The 26,871-nt window shown below is 52.7% G+C and overlaps 1 protein-coding gene across 1 annotated transcript in view; it reads right to left on the bottom strand.

Annotated features, from left to right (window-relative positions):
* Positions 1-26,871, bottom strand: part of WDR97 (WD repeat domain 97) — an 87,582-nt gene that overhangs the window by 46,817 nt on the left and 13,894 nt on the right. The window contains exons 3-6 of the mRNA XM_040347376.1: positions 24,805-25,478; positions 20,204-20,325; positions 13,315-13,960; positions 10,526-10,674 (exon numbers count right to left, since the gene is read on the bottom strand). Coding sequence (XP_040203310.1) covers positions 10,526-10,674; positions 13,315-13,960; positions 20,204-20,325; positions 24,805-25,478 — 1,591 coding nt within the window. The remainder of the gene's footprint in view (positions 1-10,525; positions 10,675-13,314; positions 13,961-20,203; positions 20,326-24,804; positions 25,479-26,871) is intronic.

Genomic DNA, 26,871 nt, shown 5'->3' with positions numbered 1-26,871 from the left:
GGAGCCAATCATTACCATAGAGATGACTGAGAGGGAGGAAAGGAGGAACCAATCATTACCATAGAGATGACTGAGAGGGAGGAAAGGAGGAGCCAATCATTACCATAGAGATGACTGAGAGGGAGGAAAGGAGGAGCCAATCATTACCATAGAGATGACTGAGAGGGAGGAAAGGAGGAGCCAATCATTACCATAGAGATGACTGAGAGGGAGGAAAGGAGGAGCCAATCATTACCATAGAGATGACTGAGAGGCAGGAAAGGAGGAGCCAATCATTACCATAGAGATGACTGAGAGGGAGGAAAGGAGGAGCCAATCATTACCATAGAGATGACTGAGAGGGAGGAAAGGAGGAGCCAATCATTACCATAGAGATGACTGAGAGGGAGGAAAGGGGGAGCCAATCATTACCATAGAGATGACTGAGAGGGAGGAAAGGAGGAGCCAATCATTACCATAGAGATGACTGAGAGGGAGGAAAGGAGGAGCCAATCATTACCATATAGATGACTGAGAGGGAGGAAAGGAGGAGCCAATCATTACCATAGAGATGACTGAGAGGGAGGAAAGGAGGAGCCAATCATTACCATAGAGATGACTGAGAGCAGGGATAGGAGGAGGTCTCCTAGGTAATGTCGGTGTAGAAGGGGCACACAGGATACTGTCACCCTGGGGGGTCTTCTAGGTAATGGCGGTGTAGAAGGGGCACACAGGATACTGTCACCCTGGGGGGTCTTCTAGGTAATGGCGGTGTAGAAGGGACACACAGGATACTGTCACCCTGGGGGGTCTTCTAGGTAATGGCGGTGTAGAAGGGACACACAGGATACTGTCACCCTGGGGGGTCTTCTAGGTAATGGCGGTGTAGAAGGGACACACAGGATACTGTGATCCTGGGGGGTCTTCTAGGTAATGTCGGTGTAGAAGGGGCACACAGGATACTGTCACCCTGGGGGGTCTTCTAGGTAATGGCGGTGTAGAAGGGACACACAGGATACTGTCACCCTGGGGGGTCTTCTAGGTAATGTCGGTGTAGAAGGGACACACAGGATACTGTCACCCTGGGGGGTCTTCTAGGTAATGTCGGTGTAGAAGGGACACACAGGATACTGTCACCCTGGTGAGTCTTCTAGGTAATGGCGGTGTAGAAGGGGCACACAGGATACTGTCACCCTGGGGGGTCTTCTAGGTAATGGCGGTGTAGAAGGGGCACACAGGATACTGTCACCCTGGGGGGTCTTCTAGGTAATGGCGGTGTAGAAGGGACACACAGGATACTGTCACCCTGGGGGGTCTTCTAGGTAATGGCGGTGTAGAAGGGGCACACAGGATACTGTCACCCTGGGGGGTCTTCTAGGTAATGGCGGTGTAGAAGGGACACACAGGATACTGTCACCCCAAGGGGTCTTCTAGGTAATGGCGGTGTAGAAGGGACACACAGGATACTGTCACCCTGGGGGGTCTTCTAGGTAATGGCGGTGTAGAAGGGACACACAGGATACTGTCACCCTGGGGGGTCTTCTAGGTAATGGCGGTGTAGAAGGGACACACAGGATACTGTCACCCTAAGGGGTCTTCTAGGTAATGTCGGTGTAGAAGGGACACACAGGATACTGTCACCCTAAGGGGTCTTCTAGGTAATGGCGGTGTAGAAGGGGCACACAGGATACTGTCACCCTGGGGGGTCTTCTAGGTAATGTCGGTGTAGAAGGGACACACAGGATACTGTCACCCTGGGGGGTCTTCTAGGTAATGGCGGTGTAGAAGGGACACACAGGATACTGTCACCCTGGGGGGTCTTCTAGGTAATGGCGGTGTAGAAGGGACACACAGGATACTGTCACCCTGGGGGGTCTTCTAGGTAATGGCGGTGTAGTAGGGGCACACAGGATACTGTCACCCTGGGGGGTCTTCTAGGTAATGGCGGTGTAGAAGGGGCACACAGGATACTGTCACCCTGGGGGGTCTTCTAGGTAATGGCGGTGTAGAAGGGGCACACAGGATACTGTCACCCCAAGGGGTCTTCTAGGTAATGGCGGTGTAGAAGGGGCACACAGGATACTGTCACCCTGGGGGGTCTTCTAGGTAATGTCGGTGTAGAAGGGACACACAGGATACTGTCACCCTGGGGGGTCTTCTAGGTAATGGCGGTGTAGAAGGGGCACACAGGATACTGTCACCCTGGTGAGTCTTCTAGGTAATGGCGGTGTAGAAGGGGCACACAGGATACTGTCACCCTGGGGGGTCTTCTAGGTAATGGCGGTGTAGAAGGGACACACAGGATACTGTCACCCCAAGGGGTCTTCTAGGTAATGGCGGTGTAGAAGGGACACACAGGATACTGTCACCCTGGGGGGGTCTTCTAGGTAATGGCGGTGTAGAAGGGGCACACAGGATACTGTCACCCTGGGGGGTCTTCTAGGTAATGGCGGTGTAGAAGGGACACACAGGATACTGTCACCCTGGGGGGTCTTCTAGGTAATGGCGGTGTAGAAGGGGCACACAGGATACTGTCACCCTGGGGGGTCTTCTAGGTAATGTCGGTGTAGAAGGGACACACAGGATACTGTCACCCTGGGGGGTCTTCTAGGTAATGGCGGTGTAGAAGGGACACACAGGATACTGTCACCCTGGGGGGTCTTCTAGGTAATGGCGGTGTAGAAGGGACACACAGGATACTGTCACCCTGGGGGGTCTTCTAGGTAATGGCGGTGTAGAAGGGGCACACAGGATACTGTCACCCTGGGGGGTCTTCTAGGTAATGGCGGTGTAGAAGGGGCACACAGGATACTGTCACCCTGGGGGGTCTTCTAGGTAATGGCGGTGTAGAAGGGACACACAGGATACTGTCACCCTGGGGGGTCTTCTAGGTAATGGCGGTGTAGAAGGGACACACAGGATACTGTCACCCTGGGGGGTCTTCTAGGTAATGGCGGTGTAGAAGGGACACACAGGATACTGTGATCCTGGGGGGTCTTCTAGGTAATGGCGGTGTAGAAGGGGCACACAGGATACTGTGATCCTGGGGGGTCTTCTAGGTAATGGCGGTGTAGAAGGGGCACACAGGATACTGTCACCCTGGGGGGTCTTCTAGGTAATGGCGGTGTAGAAGGGGCACACAGGATACTGTCACCCTGGGGGGTCTTCTAGGTAATGGCGGTGTAGAAGGGACACACAGGATATTGTCACCCTGGGGGGTCTTCTAGGTAATGGCGGTGTAGAAGGGGCACACAGGATACTGTCACCCTGGGGGGTCTTCTAGGTAATGGCGGTGTAGAAGGGGCACACAGGATACTGTCACCCTGGGGGGTCTTCTAGGTAATGGCGGTGTAGAAGGGGCACACAGGATACTGTCACCCTGGGGGGTCTTCTAGGTAATGGCGGTGTAGAAGGGACACACAGGATACTGTCACCCTGGGGGGTCTTCTAGGTAATGGCGGTGTAGAAGGGGCACACAGGATACTGTCACCCTGGGGGGTCTTCTAGGTAATGGCGGTGTAGAAGGGACACACAGGATACTGTCACCCTGGGGGGTCTTCTAGGTAATGGCGGTGTAGAAGGGGCACACAGGATACTGTCACCCTGGGGGGTCTTCTAGGTAATGGCGGTGTAGAAGGGGCACACAGGATACTGTCACCCTGGGGGGTCTTCTAGGTAATGGCGGTGTAGAAGGGGCACACAGGATACTGTCACCCTGGGGGGTCTTCTAGGTAATGTTGGTGTAGAAGGGACACACAGGATACTGTCACCCTGGGGGGTCTTCTAGGTAATGGCGGTGTAGAAGGGACACACAGGATACTGTCACCCTGGGGGGTCTTCTAGGTAATGGCGCTGTAGAAGGGGCACACAGGATACTGTCACCCTGGGGGGTCTTCTAGGTAATGGCGCTGTAGAAGGGACACACAGGATACTGTCACCCCAAGGGGTCTTCTAGGTAATGGCGGTGTAGAAGGGGCACACAGGATACTGTCACCCTGGGGGGTCTTCTAGGTAATGGCGGTGTAGAAGGGACACACAGGATACTGTCACCCTGGGGGGTCTTCTAGGTAATGGCGGTGTAGAAGGGACACACAGGATACTGTCACCCTGGGGGGTCTTCTAGGTAATGGCGGTGTAGAAGGGGCACACAGGATACTGTCACCCTGGGGGGTCTTCTAGGTAATGTCGGTGTAGAAGGGACACACAGGATACTGTCACCCTGGGGGGTCTTCTAGGTAATGGCGGTGTAGAAGGGACACACAGGATACTGTCACCCTGGGGGGTCTTCTAGGTAATGGCGGTGTAGAAGGGACACACAGGATACTGTCACCCTGGGGGGTCTTCTAGGTAATGGCGGTGTAGAAGGGGCACACAGGATACTGTCACCCTGGGGGGTCTCCTAGGTAATGGCGGTGTAGAAGGGGCACACAGGATACTGTGATCCTGGGGGGTCTTCTAGGTAATGGCGCTGTAGAAGGGGCACACAGGATACTGTCACCCTGGGGGGTCTTCTAGGTAATGGCGGTGTAGAAGGGACACACAGGATACTGTCACCCTGGGGGGTCTTCTAGGTAATGGCGGTGTAGAAGGGACACACAGGATACTGTCACCCCAAGGGGTCTTCTAGGTAATGGCGGTGTAGAAGGGGCACACAGGATACTGTCACCCTGGGGGGTCTTCTAGGTAATGGCGGTGTAGAAGGGACACACAGGATACTGTCACCCTAAGGGGTCTTCTAGGTAATGGCGGTGTAGAAGGGGCACACAGGATACTGTCACCCTGGGGGGTCTTCTAGGTAATGGCGGTGTAGAAGGGACACACAGGATACTGTCACCCTGGGGGGTCTTCTAGGTAATGGCGGTGTAGAAGGGACACACAGGATACTGTGATCCTGGGGGGTCTTCTAGGTAATGGCGGTGTAGAAGGGACACACAGGATACTGTCACCCTGGGGGGTCTTCTAGGTAATGGCGGTGTAGAAGGGGCACACAGGATACTGTCACCCTGGGGGGTCTTCTAGGTAATGTCGGTGTAGAAGGGACACACAGGATACTGTCACCCTGGGGGGTCTTCTAGGTAATGGCGGTGTAGAAGGGACACACAGGATACTGTCACCCTGGGGGGTCTTCTAGGTAATGGCGGTGTAGAAGGGGCACACAGGATACTGTCACCCTGGGGGGTCTTCTAGGTAATGGCGGTGTAGAAGGGACACACAGGATACTGTGATCCTGGGGGGTCTTCTAGGTAATGGCGGTGTAGAAGGGGCACACAGGATACTGTCACCCTAAGGGGTCTTCTAGGTAATGTCGGTGTAGAAGGGACACACAGGATACTGTGATCCTGGGGGGTCTTCTAGGTAATGGCGGTGTAGAAGGGGCACACAGGATACTGTCACCCTGGGGGGTCTTCTAGGTAATGGCGGTGTAGAAGGGGCACACAGGATACTGTCACCCTGGGGGGTCTTCTAGGTAATGGCGGTGTAGAAGGGACACACAGGATACTGTGATCCTGGGGGGTCTTCTAGGTAATGGCGCTGTAGAAGGGGCACACAGGATACTGTCACCCTGGGGGGTCTTCTAGGTAATGGCGGTGTAGAAGGGACACACAGGATACTGTCACCCTGGGGGGTCTTCTAGGTAATGGCGGTGTAGAAGGGGCACACAGGATACTGTCACCCTGGGGGGTCTTCTAGGTAATGGCGGTGTAGAAGGGACACACAGGATACTGTCACCCTGGGGGGTCTTCTAGGTAATGGCGGTGTAGAAGGGGCACACAGGATACTGTCACCCTGGGGGGTCTTCTAGGTAATGTCGGTGTAGAAGGGACACACAGGATACTGTCACCCTGGGGGGTCTTCTAGGTAATGGCGGTGTAGAAGGGGCACACAGGATACTGTCACCCTGGGGGGTCTTCTAGGTAATGGCGGTGTAGAAGGGGCACACAGGATACTGTCACCCCAAGGGGTCTTCTAGGTAATGGCGGTGTAGAAGGGGCACACAGGATACTGTCACCCTGGGGGGTCTTCTAGGTAATGGCGGTGTAGAAGGGACACACAGGATACTGTCACCCTGGGGGGTCTTCTAGGTAATGGCGGTGTAGAAGGGGCACACAGGATACTGTGATCCTGGGGGGTCTTCTAGGTAATGGCGGTGTAGAAGGGACACACAGGATACTGTCACCCTGGGGGGTCTCCTAGGTAATGGCGGTGTAGAAGGGGCACACAGGATACTGTGATCCTGGGGGGTCTTCTAGGTAATGGCGGTGTAGAAGGGGCACACAGGATACTGTCACCCTGGGGGGTCTTCTAGGTAATGGCGGTGTAGAAGGGACACACAGGATACTGTCACCCTGGGGGGTCTTCTAGGTAATGGCGGTGTAGAAGGGACACACAGGATACTGTCACCCTGGGGGGTCTTCTAGGTAATGGCGGTGTAGAAGGGGCACACAGGATACTGTCACCCTGGGGGGTCTTCTAGGTAATGTCGGTGTAGAAGGGACACACAGGATACTGTCACCCTGGGGGGTCTCCTAGGTAATGGCGGTGTAGAAGGGGCACACAGGATACTGTCACCCTGGGGGGTCTTCTAGGTAATGTCGGTGTAGAAGGGACACACAGGATACTGTCACCCTGGGGGGTCTTCTAGGTAATGGCGGTGTAGAAGGGGCACACAGGATACTGTCACCCTGGGGGGTCTTCTAGGTAATGGCGGTGTAGAAGGGGCACACAGGATACTGTCACCCTGGGGGGTCTTCTAGGTAATGGCGGTGTAGAAGGGGCACACAGGATACTGTCACCCTGGGGGGTCTTCTAGGTAATGGCGGTGTAGAAGGGGCACACAGGATACTGTCACCCTGGGGGGTCTTCTAGGTAATGGCGGTGTAGAAGGGGCACACAGGATACTGTCACCCTGGGGGGTCTTCTAGGTAATGGCGGTGTAGAAGGGACACACAGGATACTGTGATCCTGGGGGGTCTTCTAGGTAATGGCGCTGTAGAAGGGGCACACAGGATACTGTCACCCTGGGGGGTCTTCTAGGTAATGGCGGTGTAGAAGGGACACACAGGATACTGTCACCCTGGGGGGTCTTCTAGGTAATGGCGGTGTAGAAGGGGCACACAGGATACTGTCACCCTGGGGGGTCTTCTAGGTAATGGCGGTGTAGAAGGGACACACAGGATACTGTCACCCTGGGGGGTCTTCTAGGTAATGGCGGTGTAGAAGGGGCACACAGGATACTGTCACCCTGGGGGGTCTTCTAGGTAATGTCGGTGTAGAAGGGACACACAGGATACTGTCACCCTGGGGGGTCTTCTAGGTAATGGCGGTGTAGAAGGGACACACAGGATACTGTCACCCTGGGGGGTCTTCTAGGTAATGGCGGTGTAGAAGGGGCACACAGGATACTGTCACCCTGGGGGGTCTTCTAGGTAATGGCGGTGTAGAAGGGACACACAGGATACTGTCACCCTAAGGGGTCTTCTAGGTAATGGCGGTGTAGAAGGGGCACACAGGATACTGTCACCCTGGGGGGTCTTCTAGGTAATGTCGGTGTAGAAGGGACACACAGGATACTGTCACCCTGGGGGGTCTTCTAGGTAATGGCGGTGTAGAAGGGACACACAGGATACTGTCACCCTGGGGGGTCTTCTAGGTAATGGCGGTGTAGAAGGGGCACACAGGATACTGTCACCCTGGGGGGTCTTCTAGGTAATGGCGGTGTAGAAGGGGCACACAGGATACTGTCACCCCAAGGGGTCTTCTAGGTAATGGCGGTGTAGAAGGGGCACACAGGATACTGTCACCCTGGGGGGTCTTCTAGGTAATGGCGGTGTAGAAGGGGCACACAGGATACTGTCACCCTGGGGGGTCTTCTAGGTAATGGCGGTGTAGAAGGGACACACAGGATACTGTCACCCTGGGGGGTCTTCTAGGTAATGGCGGTGTAGAAGGGACACACAGGATACTGTCACCCTGGGGGGTCTTCTAGGTAATGGCGGTGTAGAAGGGGCACACAGGATACTGTGATCCTGGGGGGTCTTCTAGGTAATGGCGGTGTAGAAGGGACACACAGGATACTGTCACCCTGGGGGGTCTCCTAGGTAATGGCGGTGTAGAAGGGGCACACAGGATACTGTGATCCTGGGGGGTCTTCTAGGTAATGGCGGTGTAGAAGGGGCACACAGGATACTGTCACCCTGGGGGGTCTTCTAGGTAATGGCGGTGTAGAAGGGACACACAGGATACTGTCACCCTGGGGGGTCTTCTAGGTAATGGCGGTGTAGAAGGGACACACAGGATACTGTCACCCTGGGGGGTCTTCTAGGTAATGGCGGTGTAGAAGGGGCACACAGGATACTGTCACCCTGGGGGGTCTTCTAGGTAATGTCGGTGTAGAAGGGACACACAGGATACTGTCACCCTGGGGGGTCTCCTAGGTAATGGCGGTGTAGAAGGGGCACACAGGATACTGTCACCCTGGGGGGTCTTCTAGGTAATGTCGGTGTAGAAGGGACACACAGGATACTGTCACCCTGGGGGGTCTTCTAGGTAATGGCGGTGTAGAAGGGGCACACAGGATACTGTCACCCTGGGGGGTCTTCTAGGTAATGGCGGTGTAGAAGGGGCACACAGGATACTGTCACCCTGGGGGGTCTTCTAGGTAATGGCGGTGTAGAAGGGGCACACAGGATACTGTCACCCTGGGGGGTCTTCTAGGTAATGGCGGTGTAGAAGGGGCACACAGGATACTGTCACCCTGGGGGGTCTTCTAGGTAATGGCGGTGTAGAAGGGGCACACAGGATACTGTCACCCTGGGGGGTCTTCTAGGTAATGGCGGTGTAGAAGGGGCACACAGGATACTGTCACCCTGGGGGGTCTTCTAGGTAATGGCGGTGTAGAAGGGACACACAGGATACTGTCACCCTGGGGGGTCTTCTAGGTAATGGCGGTGTAGAAGGGACACACAGGATACTGTCACCCCAAGGGGTCTTCTAGGTAATGGCGGTGTAGAAGGGACACACAGGATACTGTCACCCTGGGGGGTCTTCTAGGTAATGGCGGTGTAGAAGGGGCACACAGGATACTGTCACCCTGGGGGGTCTCCTAGGTAATGGCGGTGTAGAAGGGACACACAGGATACTGTCACCCTGGGGGGTCTTCTAGGTAATGGCGGTGTAGAAGGGGCACACAGGATACTGTCACCCTGGGGGGTCTTCTAGGTAATGGCGGTGTAGAAGGGGCACACAGGATACTGTCACCCTGGGGGGTCTTCTAGGTAATGGCGGTGTAGAAGGGGCACACAGGATACTGTCACCCTGGGGGGTCTTCTAGGTAATGGCGGTGTAGAAGGGACACACAGGATACTGTCACCCTGGGGGGGTCTTCTAGGTAATGGCGGTGTAGAAGGGGCACACAGGATACTGTCACCCTGGGGGGTCTTCTAGGTAATGGCGGTGTAGAAGGGGCACACAGGATACTGTCACCCTGGGGGGTCTTCTAGGTAATGGCGGTGTAGAAGGGGCACACAGGATACTGTCACCCTGGGGGGTCTTCTAGGTAATGGCGGTGTAGAAGGGGCACACAGGATACTGTCACCCTGGGGGGTCTTCTAGGTAATGGCGGTGTAGAAGGGACACACAGGATACTGTCACCCTGGGGGGTCTTCTAGGTAATGGCGGTGTAGAAGGGACACACAGGATACTGTCACCCTGGGGGGTCTTCTAGGTAATGGCGGTGTAGAAGGGGCACACAGGATACTGTCACCCTGGGGGGTCTTCTAGGTAATGGCGGTGTAGAAGGGGCACACAGGATACTGTCACCCTGGGGGGTCTTCTAGGTAATGGCGGTGTAGAAGGGACACACAGGATACTGTCACCCCAAGGGGTCTTCTAGGTAATGGCGGTGTAGAAGGGGCACACAGGATACTGTCACCCTGGGGGGTCTTCTAGGTAATGGCGGTGTAGAAGGGGCACACAGGATACTGTCACCCTAAGGGGTCTTCTAGGTAATGGCGGTGTAGAAGGGGCACACAGGATACTGTCACCCTGGGGGGTCTTCTAGGTAATGGCGCTGTAGAAGGGGCACACAGGATACTGTCACCCTGGGGGGTCTTCTAGGTAATGGCGGTGTAGTAGGGACACACAGGATATTGTCACCCTGGGGGGTCTTCTAGGTAATGGCGGTGTAGTAGGGGCACACAGGATACTGTCACCCTGGGGGGTCTTCTAGGTAATGGCGGTGTAGAAGGGGCACACAGGATACTGTCACCCCAAGGGGTCTTCTAGGTAATGGCGGTGTAGAAGGGGCACACAGGATACTGTCACCCCAAGGGGTCTTCTAGGTAATGGCGGTGTAGAAGGGACACACAGGATACTGTCACCCTGGGGGGTCTTCTAGGTAATGGCGGTGTAGAAGGGGCACACAGGATACTGTCACCCCAAGGGGTCTTCTAGGTAATGGCGGTGTAGAAGGGGCACACAGGATACTGTCACCCTGGGGGGTCTTCTAGGTAATGGCGGTGTAGAAGGGACACACAGGGTGACTTACCTGCAGATATGATGTAGTTGTTCTTTGGGTCACATGTCAGGGAGGTCACCTGGCCGGGGCGGTGTTCTGTAGTCTGGTAGAGGAGTTTGCAGGAATACCAATCAGAGACCCTCAGACTTCCATCATCACTTCCAATTATCAGGAAAATCCTGGAAATCAAATCATTTCTACGATCAGAAATAACAAACCGACAACATGAAGTATGAGAACCTCACTACTATACAAAGTGTCATTGTTCTGCCCCCAGTGTCATTGTTCTGCCCCCCCCCCCCAGTGTCATTGTTCTGCCCCCCCCCAGTGTCATTGTTCTGGGACCCCCCCCCGTGTCATTGTTCTGGGACCCCCCCCCCCGTGTCATTGTTCTGGGACCCCCCCCCGTGTCATTGTTCTGGGACCCCCCCCCCCCCGTGTCATTGTTCTGGGACCCCCCCGTGTCATTGTTCTGGGACCCCCCCATGTCATTGTTCTGGGACCCCCCCCAGTGTCATTGTTCTGGGGGGCCCCCCTGTGTCATTGTTCTGGGACCCCCCCCCAATGTCGTTGTTCTGGGACCACCAAGTGTCAGGATGTCATTGTTCTGCCCCCCCCCCCCCCAGTGTCAATTTCTTCATTCAGCATGTCATGGAACCCCTGAGTGCTCTTCAGGATGCCGTGTTCTTAGATCCTCAAGTGTTCCACAATCCGTCCAACATCATACAAATCAGAGGAATCATTCCCCAATATCCCCCAGTGGGAAATCTTTCCATCATTCCCCAACATTCTCCCAGAGGAAGATCTCACCATCATTCCCAATCCCCCCCCCCCAGTGGAAGATCTCACCATCATCCCCCAAATATCCTCCCAGAGGAAGATCTCACCATCATTCCCCAATATCCTCCCAGTGGAAGATCTCACCATCATTCCCCAATATCCTCCCAGTGGAAGATTTCACCATCATTCCCCAATATCCTCCCAGAGGAAGATCTCACCATCATTCCCCAATATCCTCCCAGAGGAAGATCTCACCATCATTCCCCAATATCCTCCCAGAGGAAGATCTCACCATCATTCCCCAATATCCTCCCAGAGGAAGATCTCACCATCATTCCCCAATATCCTCCCAGTGGAAGATCTCACCATCATTCCCCAATATCCTCCCAGAGGAAGATCTCACCATCATCCCCCAATATCCTCCCAGAGGAAGATCTCACCATCATTCCCCAATATCCTCCCAGAGGAAGATCTCACCATCATCCCGAAATATCCTCCCAGAGGAAGATCTCACCATCATTCCCCAATATCCTCCCAGAGGAAGATCTCACCATCATTCCCCAATATCCTCCCAGAGGAAGATCTCACCATCATTCCCCAATATCCTCCCAGAGGAAGATCTCACCATCATTCCCCAATATCCTCCCAGAGGAAGATCTCACCATCATTCCCCAATATCCTCCCAGAGGAAGATCTCACCATCATTCCCCAATATCCTCCCAGAGGAAGATCTCACCATCATTCCCCAATATCCTCCCAGTGGAAGATTTCACCATCATTCCCCAATATCCTCCCAGAGGAAGATCTCACCATCATTCCCCAATATCCTCCCAGAGGAAGATCTCACCATCATTCCCAATCCCCCCCCAGAGGAAGATCTCACCATCATTCCCAATCCCCCCCCCCAGTGGAAGATCTCACCATCATCCCCCAATATCCTCCCAGAGGAAAATCTCACCATCATTCCCCAATATCCTCCCAGTGGAAGATTTCACCATCATTCCCAATCCCCCCCCCAGGAAGATCTCACCATAATTCCCCAATCCCCCCCCCCCAGTGGAAGATCTCACCATCATCCCCCAATATCCTCACAGAGGAAGATCTCACCATCATTCCCAATCCCCCCCCCAGTGGAAGATCTCACCATCATCCCCCAATATCCTCCCAGTGGAAGATCTCACCATCATTCCCCAATATCCTCCCAGAGGAAGATCTCACCATCATTCCCCAATATCCTCCCAGTGGAAGATCTCACCATCATTCCCCAATATCCTCCCAGTGGAAGATCTCACCATCATCCCCCAATATCCTCCCAGAGGAAGATCTCACCATCATTCCCCAATATCCTCCCAGAGGAAGATCTCACCATCATTCCCCAACATTCTCCCAGAGGAAGATCTCACCATCATTCCCCAATATCCTCCCAGAGGAAGATCTCACCATCATTCCCCAACATTCTCCCAGAGGAAGATCTCACCATCATTCCCCAATATCCTCCCAGAGGAAGATCTCACCATCATCCCCCAATATCCTCCCAGTGGAAGATCTCACCATCATTCCCCAATATCCTCCCAGAGGAAGATCTCACCATCATTCCCCAATATCCTCCCAGAGGAAGATCTCACCATCATTCCCCAACATTCTCCCAGAGGAAGATCTCACCATCATTCCCCAATATCCTCCCAGAGGAAGATCTCACCATCATTCCCCAATATCCTCCCAGAGGAAGATCTCACCATCATTCCCCAATATCCTCCCAGAGGAAGATCTCACCATCATTCCCCAATATCCTCCCAGAGGAAGATCTCACCATCATTCCCCAATCCCCCCCCCCCTCCCAGAGGAAGATCTCACCATCATTCCCAATCCCCCCCCCAGGAAGATCTCACCATCATTCCCCAATCCCCCCCCCCAGTGGAAGATCTCACCATCATTCCCAATTCCCCCCCCAGGAAGATCTCACCATCATTCCCCAATCCCCCCCCCCCCAGTGGAAGATCTCACCATCATGGCAGGTCACCTGAAGATAAAGTCCTTACCGGTTGGTCGTTTCTCGGTCTGGACCGGAGGGTCCTTTGTCTTCCCCCCGAATCACCACTCCCCTCCACTCTGCATCCGCCGCCTCCTCATCCATGATGTTTGGGTAGAGGGCGAAGCACAGAGGACGGGATTGGTCACCACCAACGTTCACCTTACTCAGGACTCTCATAGGATTGGCCAAGGCGTTGGCTTTAAGGAGGTGTCCATCCTTCATGAGAACACACACCGTCTCTTTGTGTATGGAGTAATCTGCCCCCAGCAATCCCTCATCTCTCTGTAGTGAGAGTGTAGATAGAAGATCTCCGGTAATCGCCGATATGACCGTCACCGTGCCGTCTGAGCCCACACACAGAGCTCTGGCCGGAAAGGGCCCCCCGACCACCTTCATGTCCCTCACATTCGTCCCCAGAAGGCAGTGAGCTTCATACAATCGTTGTATCCGCCAGATGTGGATGTCAGAGCCGCTGTAACAGAGGAGATGTTCTGCGTTATCACCGAACGTTTCTATTCCGATCGGAGACCCCGATATCTCCACTTCTTCAGATTGTTCCTGAGTGTTCAGGTCCCACATCCGAATCGTTTTATCTTCAGAGCCCGAGATGAGGGTCCTTGTAGAGGAGCTCAGGGACAGAGCCGTGATGGGACCTACGGAGGCGGGGGGGGGGACAACCATTACATCTCCGTACAAAGATACCGAGACCATTTATCTGATCAAACGTTCCACGACAAGATCAGAGACACAATAAACCATCCTACACACAATGACTAAAGTGGTCTCACTCCACTTCACTTCTCAGTACACTCCATATTGTCCTCACTCCACTTCTATTCCACATCTCATCTCAGTACACTCCATATTGGCCTCACTCCACTTCTATTCCACATCACTTCTCAGTACACTAGATATTGGCCTCACTCCACTTCTATTCCACATCACTTCTCAGTACTGCCAGAATGACTAAAGTGGTCTCACTCCACTTCTATTCCACATCACTTCTCAGTACACTCCATATTGGCCTCACTCCACTTCTATTCCACATCACTTCTCAGTACTGCCAGAATGACTTAAGTGGTGTATGTTCCTTACTAACCTTATTCTGAGCTGAACTTACTTACCCCACACCACCATGCTTCAAAATGGTTTAACTCTACTTAAGCGTTACGATGCTCTCAAGCCAAATCCATACTACCGTCACTGTACTAAACTTCTACTGTACTCTGCATAATGCCGGCCTCACCCTTCTACTCTACATCACTTTTCAGTACTGCCCTCACTCTTCTACTATTGTACTTCTTCTGTACTCTCCATATCACCCTGACCCCACTTCTGTTCTACATCACTTCCCGTTTTTTTCCCTCACTCTACTACTGTACTCTCCATAATGCCCTCACTCTACTACTGTACTCTCCATAATACCCTCACCCCACTTCTACTCTACATCACTGATGTCATTCTACCTCACTGCCAAGATCTCGATCGGCCTCCTTTATATTCTTCTGTCAGCTTACAACCCCCTACTTCCCAATAATGTAAAGGGGGGGAAGCTCCAATGATCATCTAGGTGGGGGGGGGGGGGTGTGTGACGGACCCATCCGTATACTGGACATATTGTGTTCGTCTGCTTTGCCGTTTTACATGAAGTCGCCCATTCGTATGTCGGCAGTTATAAAGTTATAGATTTTAATGTCTGTTATTTCAGTCTCCCATCTGGTCCCCTAGGGGAGTGTCCACCAGGTGGGAGACCTGCATAAATACGGGCGGGTAGCCCACAGTAAATGAGTTTGTGTTTTACCCTCATAATGGAGCTTGGTCTCGTTACTGGAGGGGATTGGGTTACTGGCCACTAAGGACGGTGTACTTTGGAGCTCGGGAAGAGAGGTACCGCAACAACTAGTGGCAAGCGACGGGATGAACCTCAGCGCCCAAAGAAACCACTACAACCAGGACCAAATGGAATTGCAATACCAAAACCTGAGAAGAGCTACCTTAAAGGATTTATTAGAGCAAAGAGGCGGACAGGCCAGTAACCTCAAAAAGGGCGACATTATCACATTATTGCTGGAAATGGATGGAGTACCAGCAGCAGAGGGAACCAATGGACTCAGCCCAGACGACAGAACCCCCGAAGAAGAGAGATTTGACCGGGCGGTAAGAATTAGGCTGGCCCATTATGGTCCCAACCCATCTGCGGAAATTATCGCCCAAGTCCAAGCCGCTGTGGAGGCCAACCTGCTACGCCAAAGCGGCACTGCAGCAGCCCCAGTCACAGCAGACACGGGGGAAAGAAAGAAGGTGCCGTTTGCAGCATTTAAAGCCTTCAGTGAGACAGAAGGAGAGATCGATGGGTACCTTGCCGATTTTGAGCGGCAATGTGCCCTGCACAAGGTACCCCTGGAGGACTGGATCCCTATATTGTCCGGCAAGTTATCCGGCCGGGCCAGTGAGGCTTTTCGGGCCATCCCTGACGAGGAGATCGGGGATTATGTGGCCGTCAGGGAAGCTCTACTCTCCCGGTATGCCGTTACACTCGAGGCATACCGAAGGAGGTTCCGGGACACTGTAAAAACGACTGGGGACTCCTACGTTGAATGGGCATGTAAGGTGCACCGCACCGCCGCACACTGGATGGCGGGGTGCCAGGCTGTGTCCGGAGAGGAGGTGCTACAGATGTTTCTGTTGGAACATTGCTTCGACAAATTACCAACAGGGGTCAGAGAGTGGGTAAGGGACCGTAAACCCTCCACTCTCCATGAAGCAGCTCGCCTGGCGGATGAGTATACGGATGCCCGAAAATTGAACAATTCAGCCACCAAGGCTCCCGCCAGGGTGGAATACAAGCCAGCAGCTACTATTTACCAACCCCCTATGAATCGGCCCTCAGCACCCCCTCCGTCGACCCAGTATCCCCGCTCACCCCGGTTTAACTCTCGGGAATACTCCCAACCCAGTCGGTGCTACCTATGCAATCAGCTGGGACACAAGCGACCGGAGTGCCCGATGAACAATGCCAACCAAAGTCAGTCCTGGAAGAGACCCCCAAGGGCCAATCCACGACCACCTCTCCCCGCAACTCACTGTGTGGAGGAAGAGGAATGCTGGGGTATTCTGCATGAGGCCGACCCTGTTCAGGCGGCCCACCGAGATAACAGGCAGCACCACAGACAGTGTGTCAAGGTCAACGGGAAGGAGGTCAGTGGCCTACGGGATACCGGTGCGACCATGACTTTACTCCAGAAGCACCTAGTATCCGAGAACCAACATACCGGGGACACGGTCGCAGTACGAGTAGCCGGAGGTGCCGTGTTCCGACTACCCGTTGCCCGGGTACATTTGGATTGGGGAGTGGGCGCTAGACAAGTGAACGTGGGGGTTATGAAAGACTTACCCGCCGATGTCCTCCTTGGCAATGACTTGGCCCCCCTCTTTTCAGCCTATACTCCCATGGGCCCCGCTGCAGTAGACGCTGTCACGACCTGGGCCCAGACCCGTGCCACCGAAGCCGGCCCACCTGCTGCTGCGACCCAGGTAAGACCCTCTACCCCGACGTGTATGTTAGATCCGGCCCCTTTAGGCTGGGATACCCCAGAGATGTACGAAAGGGAGACTAGGGAAGACCCGACGTTAGCGAAGTACAGGGCCAGGGCCGACTCAGGGGAGGAAGGAGTAGATGGGGAGCACTACGAGTGGGTGGGGGATAGGCTGTACAGGATCCCGAGACCGTCCCAAAAGCCGAGCACCCCTCCGCACAAGCGACAGCTAGTGGTACCTGCCAAGTACCGGCAGGAGATTTTACGGATTGGGCACGATGTGCCGTTAGCGGGCCATCTAGGCTCCCACCGCACAGCTCATAGGATCACACAAAACTTTTTCTGGCCCAATTTGAACCGAGACGTGCGGATGTATTGTAGCACGTGCGACACCTGTCAACGGGTAGGAAAGCGGGGAGATCACCCAAAAGCTAGGCTTCAGTCGATGCCTATCATTGGGGAGCCCTTTTCCCGCATAGCCGTTGACCTTGTAGGTCCACTGGCCAGGGCTAGCCCCTCCGGTAAGAAGTACATTCTTACCGTGGTGGACTATGCCACACGTTACCCAGAGGCAGTAGCGCTGTCTAATATCGAGGCAGAGACAGTAGCTGATGCCCTGGTTAAGATATTCACTAGGGTCGGGTTCCCTCAGGAGATTCTCTCTGATCAGGGAACTCAGTTTACCGCTGTGCTCACCCAGCAACTGTGGAAGGTGTGCGGCATTAAACCGCTGCTTAGCTCACCGTATCACCCACAGACCAACGGCCTCTGCGAGCGATTTAATGGTACCCTCAAACAGATGCTGAGGACCTTTACTGACACTTGCAGAGACTGGGAGCGATTCCTGCCTCATCTGCTATTTGCATACAGAGAGGTGCCCCAGGAATCTACTGGGTTCTCCCCCTTTGAGTTACTCTATGGGAGAAGGGTCCGAGGACCCCTAGATCTCATTAGAGGACACTGGGAGGGGGAGACAGAGCAAGAAGGGACCCCCATAGTACCATATGTCCTGGAACTCCGGGACCGCATGGAGAAACTATCCCTGATGGTAAGGGAGAATCTCCAGGCGGCCCAGGGGAGACAGAAGCGGTGGTACGATCTGGGCGCCCGACAGCGGGTCTTCCAGGTTGGGCAGAAGGTTCTAGTGCTCAAACCTGTGAAGGCAAACAAGATGCAAGCATCTTGGCAGGGCCCGTATAAAGTATTAGCGCAGATATGTGATACTACCTACCTTATAGCCAGCTGTTCAGATGAAGGGATCCAGCGATCCTTTCATGTGAACATGTTAAAGGAGTATCAGGAGCGACCAGAAGATGTTGCGGCAGTCTGTGCCCCAGCTACGGATGACCCCGAGAACTTACCTTTACCTGACTTGTTAGAGAGGAATCCCCAGATGGACCTTACGAGCCTTGTGCAGCTAGGAGACCGGTTAAACCCAGCAAAGAAGGTACAGGCAAGACAGCTTCTGTGGGAGAAGCAGGCGACGTTCTCCCAAGAACCCGGGTACACCACACTAGCTATGCACAAAGTCGAGACGCCCGGACAGAACCCCCTACGACAACCCCCATACCGTATCCCTGAAGCAGTCCGAGAGGAAATGCGGACGGAGATACAGGAGATGACTCGGCTGGGGGTTATCGAGCCGTCAGACAGCCCTTGGGCCTCGCCTGTAGTCCTGGCGCCTAAGAAAGATGGGACCACCCGGTTCTGCGTAGATTACAGGCGGCTCAACGAACGGACCACCACTGACGCGTACCCGATGCCCCGGGTAGACGAATTATTAGACCGCATTGCCAGGGGGCGCTACCTGACCACCATTGACCTGTGCAAGGGTTATTGGCAGATTCCCCTGGCCGAGGATGCTATCCCTAAGTCGGCCTTCGTCACCCCATTTGGCCTATACCAGTTTAAGGTTATGCCATTTGGAATGAAGAATGCTCCGGCTACCTTTCAGCGTATAGTGGATAGACTCCTCGATGGCTTCCAGGACTTCGCGTGTGCGTACCTGGATGACATTGCGGTCTACAGCGAGACTTGGGAAGACCATTTAGTCCACGTGGGGGTGGTGCTGGACAAGATTCGGGCCGCCGGCCTGACCTTGAAGCCAGATAAGTGCCATTTAGGCATGGCAGAAGTGCAGTACTTGGGTCACAGGGTAGGATGTGGGACCCAGCGACCAGAGCCAGCTAAGGTCGAGGCGGTAGCTAACTGGCCCACACCTATCACCAAGACCCAAGTGCTAGCCTTCCTGGGGACGGCAGGGTATTACCGACGTTTTGTCCCCGACTACAGTACGGTGGCCAAGCCCTTGACGGACCTGACTAAGAAAAACTTACCTAAGCAGGTCCTGTGGTCGCCAGCTTGTGAAGCCGCGTTTCGGGCCCTGAAGCAAGCTCTAGTGAATGCCCCTGTCCTGGCTGCCCCAGTGCCTAACAAACGTTTTCTCGTCCATACGGATGCTTCCATGTATGGACTGGGGGCTGTGCTAAGCCAGGTCGGGGAAGATGGAGGGGAGCACCCTGTCGCGTATCTCAGCAGAAAACTACTACCCAGGGAAGTGAGTTATGCGGCAGTGGAGAAGGAGTGTTTAGCCCTGGTCTGGGCACTAAAGAAATTGAGTCCTTATTTATACGGACAAGAATTTTCCCTCATTACGGACCACAACCCCCTAGTTTGGCTTAACCGGGTCTCAGGAGACAATGGCAGACTGCTGAGGTGGAGCCTGGCACTACAGCCTTACAATTTCACCATCAGCTACCGACCCGGTAAGCAGAATGGGAATGCGGATGGATTATCTCGGCAAACAGACGTCTCTACGCCTTCTCCGTCCGGTCATCCCCAAGTTGACCCGCCAAAGGGTCAAGCCGGGTCTGCCGGAGTGTTCCACAAGGAGGGAGCCATGTGACGGACCCATCCGTATACTGGACATATTGTGTTCGTCTGCTTTGCCGTTTTACATGAAGTCGCCCATTCGTATGTCGGCAGTTATAAAGTTATAGATTTTAATGTCTGTTATTTCAGTCTCCCATCTGGTCCCCTAGGGGAGTGTCCACCAGGTGGGAGACCTGCATAAATACGGGCGGGTAGCCCACAGTAAATGAGTTCGTGTTTTACCCTTATAATGGAGCTTGGTCTCGTTACTGGAGGGGATTGAGTTACTGGCCACTAAGGACGGTGTACTTTGGAGCTCGGGAAGAGAGGTACCGCAACAGGGTGGTATTGTATTTCTGGCCACTATTATTGGTCATTTCATGATTATTACTGAAAATACATTTATTGTGAACAAAGCCGGTCTAAAGGGTCTGCGTACTGCTCCCGATTTCTAGAGTCACGCACCAAATTCTGAGATCTGTTCATTACCTGAATGTCCAACAAATACAGCCAGGAGCTGCCCTTCTCCACCCCACACCTTGACCGAGCCGTCTCTGGATCCTGAAATCAGCAGATGGAGATTCTCCGAGTATACCAGGCTGGTAATTATCCTGTATCAGGAAAACACAACCCATTATACACGGCATCCAAGGACTAGTGACCCAACCCAACCCAACAATCCTACAGATGGAGATTCTCTGAGTATACCAGGCTGGTAATTATCCTGTGTCAGGAAAACACAACCCATTATAGATGGGATCCAAAGACTAGTGACCCAACCCAACAATCCTACAGATGGAGATTCTCTGAGTATACCAGGCTGGTTATTATCCTGTGTCAGGAAAACACAACCCATTATAGATGGGATCCAAAGACTAGTGACCCAACCCAACAATCCTACAGATGGAGATTCTCCGAGTATACCAGGCTGGTAATTATCCTGTATCAGGAAAACACAACCCATTATACACGGCATCCAAGGACTAGTGACCCAACCCAACCCAACAATCCTACAGATGGAGATTCTCTGAGTATACCAGGCTGGTAATTATCCTGTGTCAGGAAAACACAACCCATTATAGATGGGATCCAAAGACTAGTGACCCAACCCAACAATCCTACAGATGGAGATTCTCTGAGTATACCAGGCTGGTGATTATCCTGTGTCAGGAAAACAACAACCCATTATAGATGGGATCCAAAGACTAGTGACCCAACCCAACAATCCTACAGATGGAGATTCTCCGAGTATACCAGGCTGGTAATTATCCTGTGTCAGGAAAACAACAACCCATTATAGATGGGATCCAAAGACTAGTGACCCAACCCAACCCAACAATCCTACAGATGGAGATTCTCTGAGTATACCAGGCTGGTAATTATCCTGTGTCAGGAAAACACAACCCATTATAGATGGCATCCAAAGACTAGTGACCCAACCCAACCATCCTACAGATGGAGATTCTCCGAGTATACCAGGCTGGTAATTATCCTGTGTCAGGAAAACAACAACCCATTATAGATGGGATCCAAAGACTAGTGACCCAACCCAACAATCCTACAGATGGAGATTCTCCGAGTATACCAGGCTGGTAATTATCCTGTGTCAGGAAAACACAACCCATTATAGATGGGATCCAAAGACTAGTGACCCAACCCAACAATCCTACAGGTGGAGATTCTCTGAGTATACCAGGCTGGTAATTATCCTGTGTCAGGAAAACACAACCCATTATACACGGCATCCAAAGACTAGTGACCCAACCCAACCATCCTACAGATGGAGATTCTCCGAGTATACCAGGCTGGTAATTATCCTGTGTCAGGAAAACAACAACCCATTATAGATGGGATCCAAAGACTAGTGACCCAACCCAACCCAACAATCCTACAGATGGAGATTCTCCGAGTATACCAGGCTGGTAATTATCCTGTGTCAGGAAAACACAACCCATTATAGATGGCATCCAAAGACTAGTGACCCAACCCAACCATCCTACAGATGGAGATTCTCCGAGTATACCAGGCTGGTAATTATCCTGTGTCAGGAAAACAACAACCCATTATAGATGGGATCCAAAGACTAGTGACCCAACCCAACCCAACAATCCTACAGATGGAGATTCTCCGAGTATACCAGGCTGGTAATTATCCTGTGTCAGGAAAACAACAACCCATTATAGATGGGATCCAAAGACTAGTGACCCAACCCAACCCAACAATCCTACAGATGGAGATTCTCCGAGTATACCAGGCTGGAAATTATCCTGTGTCAGGAAAACAACAACCCATTATAGATGGGATCCAAAGACTAGTGACCCAACCCAACAATCCTACAGATGGAGATTCTCCGAGTATACCAGGCTGGTAATTATCCTGTGTCAGGAAAACAACAACCCATTATAGATGGGATCCAAAGACTAGTGACCCAACCCAACCATCCTACAGATGGAGATTCTCCGAGTATACCAGGCTGGAAATTATCCTGTGTCAGGAAAACAACAACCCATTATAGATGGGATCCAAAGACTAGTGACCCAACCCGACCCAACCCAACCCAACCCAACCCAACAATCCTACAGGTGGAGATTCTCCGAGTATACCAGGCTGGAAATTATCCTGTGTCAGGAAAACAACAACCCATTATACACGGCATCCAAAGACTAGTGACCCAACCCGACCCAACCCAACAATCCTACAGATGGAGATTCTCCGAGTATACCAGGCTGGTAATTATCCTGTGTCAGGAAAACAACAACCCATTATAGATGGGATCCAAAGACTAGTGACCCAACCCAACCATCCTACAGATGGAGATTCTCCGAGTATACCAGGCTGGTAATTATCCTGTGTCAGGAAAACACAACCCATTATAGATGGCATCCAAAGACTAGTGACCCAACCCAACAATCCTACAGATGGAGATTCTCCGAGTATACCAGGCTGGTAATTATCCTGTGTCAGGAAAACACAACCCATTATACACGGCATCCAAAGACTAGTGACCCAACCCAACAATCCTACAGATGGAGATTCTCCGAGTATACCAGGCTGGTAATTATCCTGTGTCAGGAAAACAACAACCCATTATAGATGGGATCCAAAGACTAGTGACCCAACCCAACCTAACCCAACAATCCTACAGATGAGGATTCTCCGAGTATACCAGGCTGGTAATTATCCTGTGTCAGGAAAACAAAACCCATTATAGACGGCACCCAAAGACTAGTGACCCAACCCAACCCAACAATCCTACAGATGGAGATTCTCCGAGTATACCAGGCTGGTAATTATCCTGTGTCAGGAAAACACAACCCATTATAGATGGGATCCAAAGACTAGTGACCCAACCCAACCCAACAATCCTACAGATGGAGATTCTCCGAGTATACCAGGCTGGTAATTATCCTGTGTCAGGAAAACACAACCCATTATAGATGGGATCCAAAGACTAGTGACCCAACCCAACAATCCTACAGATGGAGATTCTCCGAGTATACCAGGCTGGTAATTATCCTGTGTCAGGAAAACACAATCCATTATACACGGCATCCAAAGACTAGTGACCCAACCCAACAATCCTACAGATGGAGATTCTCCGAGTATACCAGGCTGGTAATTATCCTGTGTCAGGAAAACACAACCCATTATAGATGGGATCCAAAGACTAGTGACCCAACCCAACCCAACAATCCTACAGATGGAGATTCTCCGAGTATACCAGCCTGGTAATTATCCTGTGTCAGGAAAACAACAACCCATTATAGATGGGATCCAAAGACTAGTGACCCAACCCAACAATCCTACAGATGGAGATTCTCCGAGTATACCAGGCTGGTAATTATCCTGTGTCAGGAAAACAAAACCCATTATAGACGGCACCCAAAGACTAGTGACCCAACCCAACCCAACAATCCTACAGATGGAGATTCTCAGAGTATACCAGGCTGGTAATTATCCTGTGTCAGGAAAACAACAACCCATTATAGATGGGATCCAAAGACTAGTGACCCAACCCAACAATCCTACAGATGGAGATTCTCTGAGTATACCAGGCTGGTAATTATCCTGTGTCAGGAAAACACAACCCATTATAGATGGGATCCAAAGACTAGTGACCCAACCCAACAATCCTACACATGGAGATTCTCCGAGTATACCAGGCTGGTGATTATCCTGTGTCAGAAAAACAACAACCCATTATAGATGGGATCCAAAGACTAGTGACCCAACCCAACCCAACAATCCTACAGATGGAGATTCTCCGAGTATACCAGGCTGGTAATTATCCTGTGTCAGGAAAACACAACCCATTATAGACGGCACCCAAAGACTAGCAACCCAACTCAACCCAACAATCCTACAGATGGAGATTCTCAGAGTATACCAGGCTGGTGATTATCCTGTGTCAGGAAAACAAAATCCATTATAGACGGCACCCAAAGACTAGCAACCCAACTCATTAATCCTACACATGGAGATTCTTATGCCGCGTACACACGATCGGACATTCCGACAACAAAACCGTGAATTTTTTTCCCCGACGGATTATTGGCTCAAACTTGTCTTGCATACACATGGTCGCACAAAACATTGTCGGAAATTCCGATTGCCAAGAACGTGGTCACGTACAATGGCACCATAAAAGGTAAGTTCAATACCAAGTGCACCACCCTTTGGGCTCCTTCTGCTAATCTCGTGTTAGTAGAAGTTTGGTGAGAGATGATCCGTGCTTTTCAGTCCGTTACAGCGTGATGAATGCGCCATCTCCATTACGAGCGCTAGTTTTACCAGACCAAGCGCTCTTGTCTCGTACTCGATTCAGAATTTTGTGGGTTGGAATTGTCTACACATGCTCGGAATTTACGAGAACAGATTTTGTTGTCGGAAAATTGGAGAACCAGCTCTCAAATGTTTGTTGTCGGAAATTTTAATTTGAGAACCAGCTTTTGTTGTCGAAAATTCTGACAGAAAATGTCCGACAAAAAGCTCACATGGAACATTTGTTGTCGGAAATTCCGAGCGTGTGTACGCGGCAATAGATAGAAGACAGCTCAGACGTGGACACAGGACAATGCGGAATTATGCACCTGAAATGTAGATTCTTCCTCCGTCTCACCAGAGTTCCGTCCATCAGACGGAATTCCCACACGCTGGTCCCACATGCAGCGAAACACGTATGTGGATTCCGTGATTCTGTATCTAGAGCAAGAACTTCCACCTTGTCCTGATTCTTTATGGACTCACTCATCGACTGTTCCCGGAGACTCTGCGACTGTTCCCGGAGACTCGGCGACTGTTCCCGGAGACTCGGCGACTGTTCCCGGAGACTCGGCGACTGTTCCCGAACCAATTTGTGTCCACCGTGACTAAACCTCCAGATAGAGACCCCACCGGCACCTCCACTCAGCAAGAGGTTCTTCCCCGGATCATAAACACAGCAGAGGACCTCGTCCTTCACAGGGATCTCTGACACTGGGGTGAAAGTCTTGTCTAGTAATAAAAGTCCCCGCCGGTTCCAGGCCACGTAGAGTTGGACACCATCTGCATAGAGCAGACCAGAAATTGGCAATGACATCTGTCTCTGGCTCAGGAGTCGGCCATCTTCATGGTGCACACAGATATTTCCATCACAGTCCAGGGACACCAGACAATGCTGCCCCCCCACGTATTTCACACATTTCAGTCTGGTAGGGAAGGTGAGGTGACGTGAGGGGTGAAGGCCGTGTGTGAGCACCAAGGGCTTCCCATCCTCCTTCCTCATCTGTAGACCAAGAGAAAAAAGAGACTTTGTATTGTAGACTCAACTCTTACTATCACAACCCTCCCCACCACAGAGTGTTCCTCCATTACAACCCCCCCCACCACAGGGTGTTCCTCCATTACAACCACCCCCCCCCCCCACAGGGACAGAGTGTTCCTCCATTACAACCCTCCCCCCACCACAGGGGCAGAGTGTTCCTCCATTACAACCCTCCCCACCACAGGGTGTTCCACCATTACAACCCCCCCACCACAGGATGTTCCTCCATTACAACCCCAGCCCCCCCCCACCACAGGGTGTTCCACCATTACAACCCCCCCACCACAGGATGTTCCTCCATTACAACCCCCCCCCACCACAGGGTGTTCCACCATTACAACCCCCCCACCACAGGATGTTCCTCCATTACAACCCCCCCCCACCACAGGGTGTTCCACCATTATAACCCCCCCCCCCCACAGGATGTTCCTCCATTACAACCCCCCCCCCACCACAGGATGTTCCTCCATTACAACCCCCCCACCACAGGATGTTCCTCCATTACAACCCCCCCACCACAGGATGTTCCTCCATTACAACCCCCCCACCACCACAGGGTGTTCCACCATTACAACCCCCCCCCCCACCACAGGATGTTCCTCCATTACAACCCCCCCCCACAGGGGCAGAGTGTTCCTCCATTACAACCCTCCCCACCACAGGGTGTTCCACCATTACAACCCCCCCCCCCCACAGGGGCAGAGTGTTCCTCCATTACAACCCCCCCCACCACAGGGTGTTCCACCATTACAACCCCCCACCACCACAGGGTGTTCCACCATTACAACCCCCCCCACCACAGGATGTTCCTCCATTACAACCCCCCCCCCCCCACAGGGGCAGAGTGTTCCTCCATTACAACCCTCCCCACCGCAGGGTGTTCCACCATTACAACCCCCCCCCCACAGGGGCAGAGTGTTCCTCCATTACAACCCCCCCCCCACCACATGGTGTTCCTCCATTACAACCCCCCCCCCCCTACCACACAGGGTGTTCCACCATTACAACCCTCCCCACCACATGGTGTTCCTCCATTACAACCCCCCCCACCACAGGGTGTTCCTCCATTACAACCCCCCCCCCCCACAGAGGCAGAGTGTTCCTCCATTACAACCCCCCCCACCACAGGGTGTTCCTCCATTACAACCCCCCCCCACCACAGGGTGTTCCATCTATTACAACCCCCCCCACCACAGGGTGTTCCATCTATTACAACCCCCCCCACCACAGGGTGTTCCTCCATTACAACCCCCCCCCACAGGGGCAGAGTGTTCCTCCATTACAACCCTCCCCCCCCCCCCCCACCACAGGGGCAGAGTGTGTCTAGCCAATTCAGGATCTTCATTGTTCTGCG

Source organism: Rana temporaria, chromosome 4 (genome assembly GCF_905171775.1).
Source record: "Rana temporaria chromosome 4, aRanTem1.1, whole genome shotgun sequence".
Lineage (NCBI taxonomy): Eukaryota > Metazoa > Chordata > Amphibia > Anura > Ranidae > Rana > Rana temporaria.
The sequence above is the reverse complement of the archived record's forward strand: the minus strand, read 5'-3'. Positions and strand labels throughout refer to the sequence as shown.